This window comes from Oryx dammah, unplaced genomic scaffold (genome assembly GCF_014754425.2).
Source record: "Oryx dammah isolate SB20612 unplaced genomic scaffold, SCBI_Odam_1.1 HiC_scaffold_17, whole genome shotgun sequence".
Lineage (NCBI taxonomy): Eukaryota > Metazoa > Chordata > Mammalia > Artiodactyla > Bovidae > Oryx > Oryx dammah.
In genome coordinates this window covers 24,336,472-24,352,802 of record NW_024070201.1, presented here as the reverse complement: position 1 = coordinate 24,352,802, position 16,331 = coordinate 24,336,472, and the positions used below count along the sequence as shown (strand labels likewise).

At 38.9% G+C, this 16,331-nt stretch overlaps 1 protein-coding gene and 1 long non-coding RNA gene across 2 annotated transcripts; one reads left to right on the top strand and one right to left on the bottom strand.

Moving 5' to 3' along the window:
- Positions 1–1,174: 1,174 nt before the first annotated feature.
- On the top strand, positions 1,175–15,779 carry NXPE4 (neurexophilin and PC-esterase domain family member 4). The gene is made up of 6 exons (XM_040258038.1): positions 1,175–1,797; positions 2,580–2,685; positions 8,522–9,252; positions 9,776–9,837; positions 11,842–12,051; positions 14,918–15,779. The coding sequence occupies exons 2-6, from the start codon at positions 2,590–2,592 to the stop codon at positions 15,451–15,453; spliced, it is 1,635 nt and encodes a 544-aa protein (XP_040113972.1). The 5' UTR covers positions 1,175–1,797; positions 2,580–2,589; the 3' UTR covers positions 15,454–15,779.
- Positions 2,208–12,481, bottom strand: LOC120876279. Its single transcript, XR_005724137.1, has 2 exons — positions 12,347–12,481; positions 2,208–2,484 (listed from the first exon to the last, which is right to left on the bottom strand). It is a non-coding gene; the product is annotated as an uncharacterized LOC120876279 (long non-coding RNA).
- Positions 15,780–16,331: the final 552 nt, after the last annotated feature.

The following is a 16,331-nucleotide window of genomic DNA, read 5'->3' as shown; positions in this document are numbered from 1 at the left end:
GCTATGCTTTATTGTATGAACTCATGGCTCCATGTTCCTACCTCTGACCAAGTTCTCATATTCTGACTCCTCATTTAGACCCATAAATGTAGGGGAAAGGAAACTATTCAAAGATGATGAGGAAACTACATACTCACTGCAAAAAGAGCAATATATTGTGCTCACACCAGGTTTTTGAACAAATTAAAAGGTGGTACAAAAAAAGAGAGAGAGAGACATTTCTTTGAAGCATAATGGAAAATAGACATATGAACCCCAGGATCTACCTGAACTTGGTTCTACTGTATGTGTTGGAGACATGATGAGTATTGGAAAGGGCTCTGAATCAGAGGTTAATGTGGCAGGAATCCTGGCCTCAACTGTTTCAAAGTTCATTAGATGACCTAGACAAATCATTTAAATTCTCCTGACTGAGCTTCCCTCAAGTCAAACATATCTATTATACCAAGCTCAGGTTAACATTAAATATCAATATTGATGTGACTAAAGCAAATTAAAATCCATACATCTACATGTCTCAGAGGAAGCTGGGAACATGGATGGTTACTGGCACCAGTCTCCTATGGAGAAGCCAAATCAGATTGTCTGTAAATATTTATCTCTTATTAAAGGCTTTATCTCTAGGAAAGAAGTGATCAAACTGGACCCAGTCACACAAGGTTAAAACAGTTTTTTCAACAGTCATTATGTAAAGACATAAGAAGTATTGTTAAGGTCAATTTCACAGAGTGGGATCAAGGATGTTGGGAGGATTATCAAAATCCTGAAGATCCTTGTGAAACAAGTCTTGATTTCTTGTTTGTACATATGACTGAAAGGATAGAGTAGATTTTTAAAGAGGTTTAACTTCCTGGGTGTGACAGCATAAATGAAATTGTAGAGGGGTCCACAATGTAATCAGCTACTGCTTCTATGAGCACCAGTGCATTTGTTCTGGGCACCTGCTCCTTCTGACACCATTTCTATCAGTTCAAGAATACAAATCCCAGGGACTTCCCTGGTAGTCCAGTGGCTAAGACTCTGCGCTCCCAATGCAGGGGCTCAGGCTCAATCTTTGGTCAGTGAACTAGATCCCACCATGCAACAAAGAGTTTGCATGCCACAACTAAAAGCTCCTGTGTGCTGCAACTAAGACTCAACACAGCCGAACAAGTAAATAAATCTTAGATTTTAAAAAGGAATACAAATCCCAAATGGATTCAAACCCATGACTGTAAGCTGTCACTCTGTTGGTCTGAGAGTGAGTCAATATCATTGTCTTGCCTGTGTTGTGTGTGAAGTTCTTTCAAATTTATTCAGCAAATTTTATTGAGTACCTATTCTGTACTAGATAATATACACTTGAATCCTGGCAGCTGGATCTTCAAGACAAGGCTCAGATGGAGACTAGGTGGTTCAGCTTCCCAGGGATGACTATTCATTCAAACTTCCAGACTATTCACACTTTTTGTTGGATATTTATTTACACTTACTAAGATTAGACTAATCAAGTCTAAGAACATGAAAACTGTCTCATCTAAGCATACTGAGAGTTTCATTTCTCCTCCCCACCTCTGTGTGAACTGAGAACTGTAGTTGTACTCCACATACTTCCTTAAGGTGGAGCTGGCAAATCACCTTACCTGAACCGAGAAGAGGGCTATGGATCTAAGCTCAAAGCATGCAGACTGCAATGTATACCTGTGATTTGTCTTGGCACAGAGGAGAGGTAACCCAGTAATACACCGGTGGCTTCAGAACAAAGCCTTACAACAGTAGTTCCTGTGTATGGAGTTATGCAAAGTCTTCAAACTGAAGGTATGAAAATATTTGCAAAATTGGGGAGGTGAGGGAAAGGGGCAACATTTATTCTTGGGTGCAGAAACTTCTAACCTCTGTGTTTAAACTGGGTATTGGGGTAGGAGTTGTTTCAAGGGGAGAAAAAATTCTGAGACAAGGAAAATTTTCAAAGGGCAGTGTTTAAGCCAACTGATATGAAAAGACAACTTGAAATTCCAGGGCAAAGACAGAAATGAAGATGTAACCATAGGAAAACATTAAGAAAGCCTAAAACATTTCTTAAGAGAGAAATCTGAATTTTAAAATACATCTTCTCAAGCTTGAGGGGTGCTAGAAAGGCTAGTAAGACAAGAAAGGGGGAACCTACTAACACATTAGTAAAAAGGAAGCTAGAAAAAATCAAGTACTTTAAAATGGCCACAAAATAATGCAATTATCAGTCAGTATTTATTGGGATGTTTTATGTCTGTTCTTTGTTCTTACAGGAAGAGAACAGGAAGCCTGTTAGATGACATAGCTTGGAAACGCCCCCTAAGAATGAGCACACTTGCGTCCATCAGGTTCTTAGTTCCTCAATTTTTAGACTCCAAGATGGGCTCCGTTCGCAGAATAGTGCTTCTCTTGAAGGTACAAGTCGATAAATAAAGGAATCAGGGACCCAGCAAGAGCAGCAGGAGGACCAAGTTTCCATTCTGGATGTAACATCTGAGGAAGAAAGAATCAGGAGAACTTTTCAAGTATTTCTGCATTTCTTTTCTGGTGCTGTGTATTTGGGCCTGTTTTTGCATTGTCTCTTTTAGGATCTTGATCATGACAATGAGAATAGCAAATCACAAGTCACTGTTGATATTGGTGTTTATATTAGCCTCTTGGATCACTTTTGCAGTTATCCAAAACTCCACAAAGGTAGGAATTGCTTTCTTTTTGTGTTTCACAAAACTATATTTTTATGTGACATTTCACTCGTTCTAGAAAAGTCCAAACAAGCAGACCTAATAGAGTCTAGAAGGGGAGTTTCAACTTTTAAGAACTACTTGATAATCATCATGCAATATGGGAGAGGATAATGGTGTGTGTGTGTGTGTGTGTGATCTACACTCACACTCTTCATCCCTTATATCTGTGTTGCAACTGTCTCCTCCCAAGATTTAGCTTGTCTTTACACCTTCCCTAAGGAAATTTTGTAGAGTAGGAAATAGCAACCCACTTCAGTATTCTTGCCTGGAAAATTCCATGGAGAGAGGAGCCTAGTGGGCTACAGTCCACTCGGTTGCAAAGAGCTGGACACAACTGAGCGTACATGCACAAGGAACTTCTGAACAACAGAATATTTTCAGGTGTATATAGTAAAATTTATTTGTGTTTTTTCACTGTTAATGCTTTTTAAGTACCAATAAACCTTTCCTACACCTGTGTCAAATTATTTATCTAAATATTCTACTTACAGTTTTAAAGGTTGCTTTATTTAGACACTGAACCCTTAATGTACCTGGATTTTTTTTGGCTGATTCTGCTTTTATTTCTGTATGGATAACCACTTTTCCAGCTTTTTCCATTTTGTAATCCTTTCTTTCCAAGCTGATATATCAGGTCATTTTTATTGTATATCAAAAATTTTAATAAGTATAGGTCCCTCTGTGGGTTCTTTGTTCTATTCCATTGATCAATTTGGCTTTCCTGTATCAGTAACGCATGGCTGTAATTAACAGAGCTTCATAATTAGTTTTGAAAACTTGGAGGTCAAGTTATCCTTGTTTAACCTACTTTAGAAGGTTTTCAGCCAGTCTTGGCCTTCCCTCTTACATGTTTTGGAATCAGTCTGTCAAATTTAGTGAAAAATTCTACTTAAATTATATGTGCATTACATGAGCCATATAGATCAAATTGAGAAAACTGACATGTTTATAATATTATTGTGCTGTTTATCAACATGTCATCTCTCTCCACCTACATAGGTCTTCTTCAACATCTTTCACTAAATTTTATAACTTTTGCCTTCAGGTCTTAAGCATCTTTGGTTAGATTGACACCTTGGTACGTCATAATTATTGTGTTGCTATTGTAATGACTGTTCTTTTAAACCCATTTTCTAATTGCTTGCTGCTGGAATAAAGGAATCCTACTGATTTTGCATAAGGAACAGTAAGGTCTTACCTTCCAAGATCTCAAAAGACTTACTAGTTCGTAGATCCAATACCATCTAGATCTCTCTGAGGCCAGAAAGTATGCTTGTTCTAAAGCTTTGTTTTTATTTTTGTATTAATTCTGTTCTTTCCCTTGGATGTCTTCCCTTTGCTGAACTTGATAATACCTCTCTCTAAGAGTTGCTTTTATTTTTTGACCAAGCTGTTAGTTCCACAACCAGGAACTTGGAACCTGCGCCCCCTGCAGTGAAAGTGCAGAGTTTTAACCACTGAACAGCCAGGGTAGTCCCTCTCATGAGTTACCTTCGATGAAGGTTTTTGCTGCTTCTCGGTTGTGTGCATTCTTACGCCTGAAGTGCTGGGGTGGCCAGTCCGGACTGCCGCTATCTGTTTCCTCCAGCAGGTGTGTGGCATAAGTGCTCCCTGTTTGCCTAAAGTGTTCCAGGCACACTGGGTCCTACTGACCTCCCCAACTTAAATATCTATAGTTTTTATTCTCATGAGAGTACAGAATTCCCTGACCCTAGCTGCCTGGCCCAGCGCAGGTGGGGAAATAGAAAGGTATCAACCCGCGTGGTTTGTCCTCCTATGGGCCTCCCCTCAACTCCTCCTACTGTAGTTACCAACCTCCTCCACGGTGGCAATCTCCCTGGAGTGACTTCCTTCTTTACAGAAGCCTCACCTATATGCATTGGCAGCCATGGGATCTTCCTTGATCTAATCTCATCTGCCTTTCAGTTTTCAGGAGATTGCTTGTAAGTTCTGGTCCATATAAGGTATTTCTTCCTATTTCCCAGAAGAGTTAGAAAATTGTTAAGTTCTTTTCTGCCATTTATATGATCTTATGGTGAGAAAGCAAGGCTAGGAAAGAAAGGTAAAGTGTTAGTCACTCAGTCGTATCTGACTCTTTGCGACCCTATGGACTGTAGCCCACTAGGCTCCTCTCTGTCCATGGGATTCTCCAGGCAAGGATACTGGAGTGGGTTACTATATCCTTCTCCAGGGGGTCTTCCCAACCCAGGTATTGAACCCAGTCTCTGGCATTGCAGGCAGATTCTTACCATCTGAGCCACCAGGGAAGCCCAGTCGAGGTTATAACATGTTTATTCCTTCACCTTGAATCAGAATTTTCCTGTTGTTTTTCTACCAAAAGAGTTTGCACAGAGAATATTATTTTACTCTACTGAAATCACTTACGATTTTCACATGAACTTGTAGCAATTTTAAAATGTTTGGTAATGTGCTGTGATAGTTAAAAAATGTTACTATAATAATGTTCTTCAGATCCTCTAGGTACTTAGTCATTTTTAAATTTTGTTCCTATAGCATCTGCTGAGAGAGATTTGTCTAATTTTTAATTATAATTGTGGCTTTTTCTATTTTTCCCTTTAGTTCTGACAGTTTTTGTTTCACATATAAATACATGTATATGTAGGCATGTACATGTTTAAGGTTGTTATGTTTTTAGACAAATTGACCCTCTTATCACTCTAGGAAGTCCATCTTTATGTCTGGTGATACCCTTTGCCTTGAAGTCTACTTTAACATTAACAGCAGCTTTTTTATGTGTTAATGACATACTGTTTTTTTTTAATCCATTCACTTTCAACCTATAGGTATCTTAAATACTTAACCTACATTCCTCAAAGATAGCAAGTAGTTGGGTCTTGCTGTTTTATCTCTGCATTTAAAAAAATTTTTAACACTCCATTTATTAGAAATCATTCTAGTAAAACTTTTTTCTCAAATGCATTACTAATCACATAGCTGGAACTATAACAGCTTCACCATTTTATAAATGAATTATCTCAAATACTGAAACATTGATCACAAATTTACTAAACAAAAATTCTTCCAAAATTTGATAATACCATAAATTTTAATGCCAAATTATAACTTTTAATACCAAAATATTTTAAATATTTCAAAATACATACAAATGAATGCATTGATAACAAAACATTATTTTATGCATACATACTGTCTTTTAAAAATCTGCAAACTCTACTATTCCAAAGCAGTATGATTATCTCTGCCCTTTAATGAAGTGTTTAGTATACTTACTTTTAATGAAATGATTAATATGAGTGGATTTAGGTCCACCATTTTGCTATTTATTTTCTGTTCGGCCATTCTGATTTTTATTTCTCTGTTCCCCATTTCCTTCCTTCCTTTGGATTGATTTTTTTTTTTAGTATGTCCTTTTAGTTTCTCTATTATTTTTATAGCTCTAAGTTTTTTTTAAAGTGGTTTCTCTAGAGATTACAATGCATATTCTTAAGTTTTTATTGCGCTACTTCACATAATCTGTAATAACTTTTTAATAATTTATTCCCATTTACTCCCCAACTCATTCATTATGCTATAGTTGTTATAATATTACAAAATAGTAGTTTTTAAATAATTATATGCATTTTAAAGAAATTAGAAGATAAACACATAGTATTTTATGTTAACCCATGTATTTACCATTTCTGGGGCTTTTCATTCCTTCCTGAAGACCTATGTGTCACTTTTGGTATAATTTCACTTCACTGTGTAGAAACTCAGTTGGCACTTTTTTATTACACAAGTTCAGCGTAGCTCCTTCTTTCACATTTCAGCTCTCCTCTGGCATCTGTCAGTTTGTGGTCACTCTCCAGTGCTCTTAAAAGAGATTTGCAGTGGGGGGCGGAGGGGAGCGTCTAGAATTTATCATTGTTATCTACAGGAAAGTTAGTCCAATACAAGCTACTCGGCCTTTATTGGAAATTCAGAGGCATTACTATGATTCACTGAGTTCTCAGAAGTAGAATTATTGGTAAATGCAGTGAACATTGTTAAAGGTCTTACTATATGCTATAGACCTGTTTTCCAGACATGTGGTGCCAATTTGCACCTAAACCAGCAGTGAAAGAGAATTCTAGCCTTACTGCATATTTACAACACTGGGCAGCTCAGATGTATGTAGGCATGTGTGTATATATATATAATATATATATAATTTTTTTCATTTATTTAGTCGGCTGTGCTGGGTCTTAGTTGCAGTGTGTGAGATCTTTTAGTTGCAGAATGTGAACTCCTTAGTTGTGGCACGTGGGATCTAGTTCCCTGACTGGGGATTGAACCCAGGCCCCTTCCGCTGGGAGCATGGAATCTTAGCCAGTAGACCACCAGAGAAGTCCCTGGGTAGCTCATTTACAGAGATACTTGCCTGTGATTAAAACTCGACTCTCTTGTTGACTAACTGTGCAGGTTTGGCTAAATTTCTTAACTTTTAGGTGAACCAGTTTCATCATCTGAAAATTGGGTCATAAAAATAAATACCTCATATATTATTGTGAGGATTAATGAGCTAACAAATGAAAAGCATTTAGAATGGTACCTGGAACATCCTGGTTGCTAATACCATCTCTGTAATTTAATAAATAAAAATGTTTTTATTTCTAAAAAATCAGAACATGTCAAATAATAAAAAGTAAAAATGTTAACCACAGTAACCTAGTCCAACACAAGATACTCTGCCTTTATTGGAAATTCAGAGCTATTACTGGGAAGATTTATACCAAAAAGTGTCCTTTACAGAATTATAAGTAACAGAGAAAAGCTGAATACAATAAATATCTAAAAATATAGGAATAGGTGAAATATTAAACTATGTCCATAGGCTGGAATATTATTTGGACATAAGGTGGAAAGGTTTTAATGCCACTATTTTTAATCAAAATTAATTGGTAAATATTCAGTGTGTTCACAATCACGTGAAATGGTTATACAGGATGAGAGGAAAACCACCAAAATGGTTAAGAATGGTTTCTGTAATCATGACTGATTTTTATTTTCTATAGAGTTGTGGCATTCTCTCACTTTTAATAATGTCAGTATTATTTTATGATGAGAAAATAAATGTAGAAAATAGCCTATGTCTCTTATGTCCTGTTAGCTAAAACAGTAATCGGAGAATTACTAGTAAATACCACAGACTGTTTAATCAAAGTATAAAAAGTGAAATAGAAAAAACAGATAATTGTATATTACATAAAATCTCCACGCTTCTTGAAAATTTTCTTAAAGATTTATTTAAATGACTGAACTCTAATTTTAAGATAAAAAGAAAAGAACAATTAACATCTGTTCTCTGCTATGCAGTTAAAAAGCATTTTCTCATTTGGTCTTCACAATTACCCAATGAAAGTATATTTTATGATCATCACTTTAAGAAAGAAGATCCTTTGCAGTAGAATAGCTCACCCAAAATAGATTAGCCAGTGATGGGAATCCCCTGGCAGTCCAGTGGTTAGGACTTGGTGCTTTCACTGCCAAAAGCCCAGGAGTTCAATCCCAGGTTGGGGAACAATCTCACAAGCTGCGTGGTGTAACAAAACAACAACAAAAACAACACTTTTCAACAGCCAGTGAAAAGTGAAGTTTTACCACCAGCTTTAAGGAAAATCATTTTTCCTATGAAACATGGATGATAATGTAATCTCAATATCATTTTATTTTTAATTTTTCTACCACTCATCATTTGATAAAAGAGACGTTGACTAACCTACCATAATTATCACATTAAATAGGCACACTTTCCGTGTTCTCTATTGTATTCCTTGTCATTTCAGTTACGGACTGTACTCAAGTTGCCCTTTTCCCTCCATCACTGGAATTTCGTCATGAAAACACATCCTGAACCACCACTGAATCCAGCAGTTTCACCAACAGAGACTGAGCCGAGGATAGAGAGGATCGTGGAGAAACTAGACCAGCTGATCCCACCCAGACCCTTCACCAACGGGAGCTCCACCACCAGCGCCACACACAGCAGGGCCACCCTCCTCAGCCCTCGAGACACATACTGCAGGGGGGACCGGCTGGACGTCCTGCTGGAGATGAGAGACCACCTCGGACGCAGGAAGGAATATGGTGGGGACTTCCTCAGGGCCAGGATGTCCTCCCCAGCCCTGAAAGCGGGTGCTTCTGGAAAGGTGACAGACTTCAACAATGGCACCTACCTTGTGAGCTTCACCCTGTTCTGGGAGGGCCAGGTGTCCTTGTCTGTCCTGCTCATCCACCCCAGTGAAGGGGTGTCGGCTCTCTGGAGGGCCAGGAACCAAGGCTACGACAGGGTGACCTTCATAGGCCAGTTTAACAGAGGCACCTCCCAAGTCAGTACTGACTGTGCCCTGGTTTTAAATTCAAGTGCTGAACTGTGTGAATACCTGGATACCCGAGACCGAGAAGCCTTCTACTGCATGAAGCCTCCAAACATCCCCTGTGGTGCACTCACCCACATGCACTCCAAAAATAAGGACGTATCTTATCTTAGCAAACAAGAAAGGAGTCTCTTTGAAAGGTAAATAATTATTTCTGGAGACTATCTGGGTAAATACAGTAATGATTTGGCCTATCTGTTGATCCAAAGGAAATAGCTATTAATTAATTGTGTATTAATATATCAACTTTGGGACTCGATGAAGAGCCATTTTAGAAAAGATATGTGAATTCATCTGAGGACAGTGCCCACTCTCCAGTCATCCCTAAATATTTTGGATATTTAACCCTTACCATTGAAACAACAACAACAACAAATGACTAGAATAAAAATTAAAAGAGAAGAAGAAATATACATGTGTGAATATGCCTAGGTGCTAATATATTCTTTCTGAATCACAAAATTTACCTTGTACACCTTCTGGGGATCTGTACTCCCTGAATTAATAGGCCAAGAAATGGAAATTTAATAAATGGCCTGGAACTGTGGCCAAAGTAGTCAGTTATTATCATAAGAAATAACTGAAACAATAGGTAATGTGACTTCTTATGTTTCTTGATCTTGGGGCCACTTGCCAATTAATTTTTATATTTGTCTCTTTAAGGTCAAATGTGGGTGTAGAGATGATGGCAAAGTTCGATGCCATTACCGTCTCCAAATGTAACTGTAAGTCCTCCCTTTGTGTGACTGATGGCTGGGGCTTCCCAGATGGCTCAGCAGTAAAGAATCCACCTGCCAATGCAGGAGACATGGGTTCGATCCCTGGGATGGGAAGATCCCCTGGAGTAGGAAATGGCAACCCACTCCAGTATTCTTGCCTGGAGAATTCTATGAACAGAGGAACCTGATGGGCTACAGTCCATGGGGTCGCAAAGAGACAGACACAACTGTGCGATTGAGCACACACACTCTTAGCACTCATCCCATTTAAAGGGTTTTTCCTTCCTCAGAACTTGTTCACTACTACCAATCATATGTTACTCTGCTCATCAGGCTTGTCTGTGGTGGGCCAAGACACCAATCACCTAAGTGAATAAATGACTGGAATCCTAAACCTGATTTATAACCCTCATCATCAACCTCATCAGTATCTATCAGGCAATGGATTACTTGCCCATCAGATGCAACAACATTCAAATGTCAAAACTCTCTCCCAGTTTGCACCTAGGTCTTACCTCCCCCAACCACCACCATTAGCACTTCCCTCATCACTACAAGCACAATAATCACCATCTAGAAGGCAATGGCACCCCCCACTCCAGTACTCTTACCTGGAAAATCCGATGGACAGAAGAGCCTGGTGGGCTGCAGTCCATGGGGTTGCTAAGAGTCGGACACGACTGAATGACTTCACTTTCACTTTTCACTTTCCTGCATTGGAGAAGGAAATGGCACCCCACTGCAGCATTCTTGCCTGGAGAATCCCAGGGACGGGGGAGCCTGGTGGGCTGTCGTCTATGGGGTCGCACAGAGTCAGACACGACTGAAGCGACTTAGCAGCAGCAGCAGAGGTTTCTAACCTGCCATCTATAATTCAGTTCATTCCAATTTCCCCCTCCTTGTCTTTGCCAACTTTCAAACCATTTGAACATATAAAATAGCACTTCCACACTTTTATTAATTTGTCTTCAATTTCTTTGGCTCAAAGTGTTAGTTGCTCAGTTGAGTCCGACTTTTTGCAACCCCATGGGCTGTAGCCCACCAGGTTCCTCTGTCCTTAGAATTCCCCAGGCAAGAATGCTAGAGTGGGTTGCTACTTCCTACTCTAGGAGATCTTCCTGACCCAGGGATCAAACTCAGGTCTCCTGTATTGCAGGCAGATTCTATTACAATCTAGCCACTAGGGAACATCAAAATCCCTATCGAAAATGATTTAATGTAGGAACTTTTGTGTTCCTTTAAGTTCAGTATCAACAGCTTGCTAATTGCTACTAAACTCATTGACGCTGAAGTGTGTTTATGTATCTACAGATGGAAATGGCACTTTTCACCCAGGATACACAAAGATACTTATGCCAGTTATTAAAATATTAAACCACTTTCTTTGGGTGGTAAATAATCACAGCCCCAAGACTGCCAAGGATAAACACCTCAGTCCATCATATTCCCAGATTCTTCAGAAACCTGGGACTAATGGTCAATACCCAGCCTATCCCGGATTCCCACGAGTCTGCTCCAGCCTACAGCCATATCCATGTTGACAGTCCAGCACTCAAACCAAATTAATTGTTAATTTTTTTCATATCTCTTTGCACTTAAAGCATTAACAGTTTGATGGTGGCGTTTAAGACACTGTGACAGTGTGTGATAAACTTTGAGGTAAATTGGGCTAAATGACAAGATAATTGAGTTTTCACTACTAAGTAAGAATTGATGTCTTCTTTCATAAGAAGGCAAACAAATACTTAAATTTTACCCAGAAGGCCTTTTTTCTCTGGGAGAAAACATGTTATCTATAATGAACATTAATGAGTATCACTTATAAAATTCTTATCAGAGAAAATTTTTTTCTGAAAACTAACTATTCCATCAAGAGAATGATGCTTCAATAAGGTTTTTCCTCCACCCTCACACTCTATTAAAAGGATACCTAAAAAAGACAGTTGGTTCTTATTAAATACTCATGGATAAAGTGATACTTTAGAAGACCCTATCTTGTTGATTCTTTAGCAGAAAAGACAGTTCCAGTGAAAAGGCAATGCAAGTTTGGAATGGCATCCACAATTCCCAGTGGACATGTCTGGAAAGACATGTGGAATCCTGTCTCCTGTAGTTTGGCTGCAATTGAAATGAAAGAATGCCTGAGAGGAAAATTTATATATCTATTGGGAGATTCCACGATCCGCCAGTGGATGGAATACTTCAAAAGCAGTATCAACAGTATGTCTCTGTCTGAGCTTTTACTCACATCCCTTTCAGAAACTTCTTTTTCATTTCAAGGGGAGAAAGGAATATGGGGAATGCCTCTTTCATATTTCTTAATCACAGCACATCAACACTTTTCGCAAGGTATTATCTTCTCTTTAAAAGAATACATTTATTGACTAGAAGGGAGCCAGGATAGAAAAATGTTTGCTCCATTCCTATTTCTGCAGAATTCACACTTCAGTATTTACCCAGGATACTCAGAAAATCACGCACAGAGCTGATGGTAACAAGACAGTATACTACCTACCTTCTACAGACAGCATGATGACTATGGGTGTGGCTTCTACATCCAGATGTCCTGGGATCAAAATAGGGTCTCCACTGTCCTATCTGATAGCCTTGGGCAGGTTACATAACTAGGATTTTGTCCTTAGTTTCCTCATCTGTAAAATGGAGATGAAAACAGTACCCATCTGGTAAAAATGAAGTACTATACACAACGTATTTAGAATACGGCTGGCTACATAGTTAGCTCTCTTTGGTGTGAGCTGTCATCAAGATTACTGTTTCACAGAAGGACAGATGCTACAGTTGAGGTAATAGCTTCATATCAGGTAGGCATAATAGTTAAACGCAGGGGATTAGGAGCTTAACAAACCTAGACTATGACCCTGGACATACAGCTTATTTTCCACATCAGTGAACTAAAAATAACAACAGCATCTGGTGATGGTTATGAAGATTAAGTGAAGTAATGGTTATAAAATATTTAACACATAGCGAGGCACATAGCAAGGCACTTAGCAAGTGCCCAGAAAACAATAGCTATTGCCCTATTATCCTTGGTTCATATTAGAATTGGGGCTAGAACCCATTTGCTAGAAGCCTAGTCCAGTTGCTCCTTTAACTAAACAATGAATGCACCAATAATAACTCAGAATCCACTAGTAGATCTTAGCACTGTTATCTGGAAAACTGTCACTGCCAGCCCTCTGTATTCTGGGCCCTAGCTCTTAACCACTGGGGACAGTTAGCTTTAGCGTGGCTCCTCACTGGCCTTCCTAACATGAGGCCACTCTTGTGATCTCCAACTCAGAGAGTAAGCTGATTCGTTCAGTAAAAAGGGAACATCAGTAGGACCTTGAACCCCCTGCAACACAAGGGGAGAGGTTTTTTTCTTTTTATTGAAGAATACCAGCTTTATAATATTGTGTTATTTTCTGCTGTGCAGCAAAGTGAATCAGCTATATACGTATTCCCTCTCTGTGGATTTCCTTCCCACTTAGTCCACCACACAGCACTGAGCTCTGTAGGAACTATAGGATAGTTCCCTGTACTATACAGTAGGTTCTCATTAGTTATCTGTTTTACACATTGCAGTGTATATATGTCAGTTCTAGTCTCAAAGGGGAGAGTTTTAAGCTGTGACCCCTGGTAAATGACAAATCTCCTCCAGATCTCAGTTTCCTCATCTATAAAATTTAGGATCTAGTGACAACTTCTAGCATCACATTCTGCAATGGTGGGGTCAGGGTGGGCTCTTAGATTTTGACAGTATTGAATTATTGACTGACCTACTTTCTTGACCAACCTTTGAAGCTATGATAACAAAACATCTGTTACATGTATTGTCAAAGGTTAAATTGTGTGGTTATTGTGTGCTTTAGAAAATGAAATTGAAATATGTTAGAAACAGAATGAAGAAAAAATTCTGCCATTTTCTTCCACCCAACCCTCCAGCATCACCATTTTCAAACCTCACTGGGTTAAGACTTTAAGTGTAGCCCTTTACTTCTAAGTTGGTACATATTACAAAGCATTAATAATCATTTCCCACACATTTTTCTCAGATGGTCTAGCTACGAAGAAACTGGCCTTGATAGTCTAATTAATATAGTGAAAAATAAAGCGACTTCATTTTCTTCCATTCATATTATACTTTTTAAAAGGTTTAAGACTGGGTAGATTATTTTCATAAGAATTAGGAGGAACTTCAAGTTTAAGGTACAGAGTCTGTTACTTACTAGTTGTATAATCTTGGCAGGTCATTTCATCTATTGGTTTTCTTTTCCAGAAGATGGCCATCATATATATAGGGTTTCCCTGGTAGCTCAGTTGGTAAAGAATCTGCCCGCAATGCAGGAGACCCAGGTTCAATCCCTGGGTGGGGAAGATTCCCTGGAGAATGAAATGGCAACCCATTCTTGCCTGGAAAATCCCATGGACAGAGCATCCTGGCAGGCTACAGTCCATGGGGTAGCCAAGAGTCAGACAGAACTTACCAACTAAATCACCACCACCATGCATATATGCAGAGCTTTGAAGTAAATAAATATATCAGTCCTAATAAATGCTTTGTAAACTATTAAGCCCTTCACAAATGAATAGCAATAATATTGTTATAGATGATGTATTCAATACCACTTCATGCATATGTAAAAGAAACACAGAAGTATAGAATACAATTCCAGTCTTAAGTGAACTTACAAAGGTCTTAGGGAAGTAGGTTTACTTGTATTTTGAAATTTATAGACATCAACTGGCCCCTTTCTCTATCCTCAAAGGAGCTTAGTCTATAGTTAACAAAGTGTCAAAACTAATATCCATGAAAGTGACTCCATCATCCTCCAATGAAGTGACACTGATGCTTGCTATCAGCAGTCCATTTGGTTCTACATGGCTCTACAGAGGGGCAGATATAATTTATTTGTATAACACTTTTTGTTGCTCAGTAATTTTCAAACTGGTCTCTCATTTAGGCCTATAATAAATTAGTCAGGATTAACATTTAATTATAAACATCATAATTTTTCTTCTATTTTTATGAACTTTATAACTTTATTCTGCTTTCATTTTGGGATTTCCCATTTGTCATCAGCCCTGAAGTCAGTGGATCTGCACGAATCTGGAAAATTTCAAAAGCAACTTGCTGTGGACCTGAACAAGAATATCAATATCCAGTGGCAAAAACATGGTTATCCCTTGGTTGGATCATTGACCTATTCAGTCAAAGAGATTGAGTACCTCGCCCAGGTTATTGACAGAATTGGAGGAGAAAAGAATACTATCATTGTTATTTCTCTGGGCCAACACTTCAGACCCTTTCCCATTGACGTATTTATCCGAAGGGCCCTCAGCATCCATGATGCTGTCCAACGCCTTCTTCTGAGAAGCCCAGACACTGTGGTTATCATCAAGGAAGAAAACATCAGGGAGATGAATGCTGATGTGGAGAGATTTAGTGACTTTCATGGTTATATCCAGTATCTTGCCTTGAAGGATATTTTCCAGGATCTCAATGTGGGCATTATTGATGCTTGGGATATAACAATTGCATATGGCACAAACAACGTCCACCCGCCCCAGTCTGTAGTCAGAAATCAGATTAATATATTGTTAAACTTTATTTGCTAGATAACACATATCTCTGAAATTTATTCAGTTAATTAAAAACATCTATTAAGTGTTTGCTATCATGCCAGATGCTGTTGGCTCTGAACTCTCAATTAGCAAGAGAAAATCTGCACTATGGCTGATTTATTAACCGGCAATTCAGCCAAATCTGTTATTTCTAATTTGGGCTTCTACTTACAAATAAACACAAAAACACTTACGAAAAGGAGCTACCCTTCTTGATCCAAGTCAGACCACTTTTCACAAACAGGAAGTCAAGACGCCTAACGGTTAAAAGCTCTCTCTGATTAGTGGAAATTCACAGCAACAAAGTCATTTAAGATAAATATTTGGAGAAAGCAGTCTCATTTCCTTATTCCTCATATCTCAGTTGGTAAAGAATCTGTCTGCAGTGCAGGAGACCAAGGTACAATTCCTGAGTCGGGAAGATCCCCTGGAGAAGGAAATGGCAACCCACTCCAGTATTCTTGCCTGGAAAATCCCATGGACAGAGGAGCCTGGCAGGTTACAGTCCATGGGGTCACAAGAGTTGGACACGACTTAGTGACTAAACCACCACCATCACCAAAACAAGTTCAAGATGATTTCCGGGACTTCCTTGGCAGTCCAGTGGTTAAGACTGTGCATTTCCAGTGCAGGGGATGTGGGTTCAGTTCCTGGTTGGGGAACTAAGATCCCACAAGCCGTGAGGCATGGCAAAAAAAAAAAAAAAGGATGACTTCCAAGAAGAAGGGCGATTTCTTTGGTGGCTCAGTAGTAAAGAATCCACCTGCCAATGCAGGAGACACAGGTTCAAGCCCTGGGTCAGGAAGATCCCCTGGAGAAGGAGGTGACAACTTCTCCAATATTCTTGCCTGGGAGACCCCATGGACAGAGAA

Excerpts from the sequence above, each read along its gene's own strand:
- NXPE4 (XM_040258038.1), top strand. The coding sequence starts at position 2,590 with ATGACAATGAGAATAGCAAATCACAAGTCACTGTTGATATTGGTGTTT. Across the intron at positions 9,253-9,775 it reads GAAAGGAGTCTCTTTGAAAG|GTCAAATGTGGGTGTAGAGA; the intron begins GTAAATAATTAT and ends TGTCTCTTTAAG. Across the intron at positions 12,052-14,917 it reads CTTCAAAAGCAGTATCAACA|CCCTGAAGTCAGTGGATCTG; the intron begins GTATGTCTCTGT and ends ATTTGTCATCAG.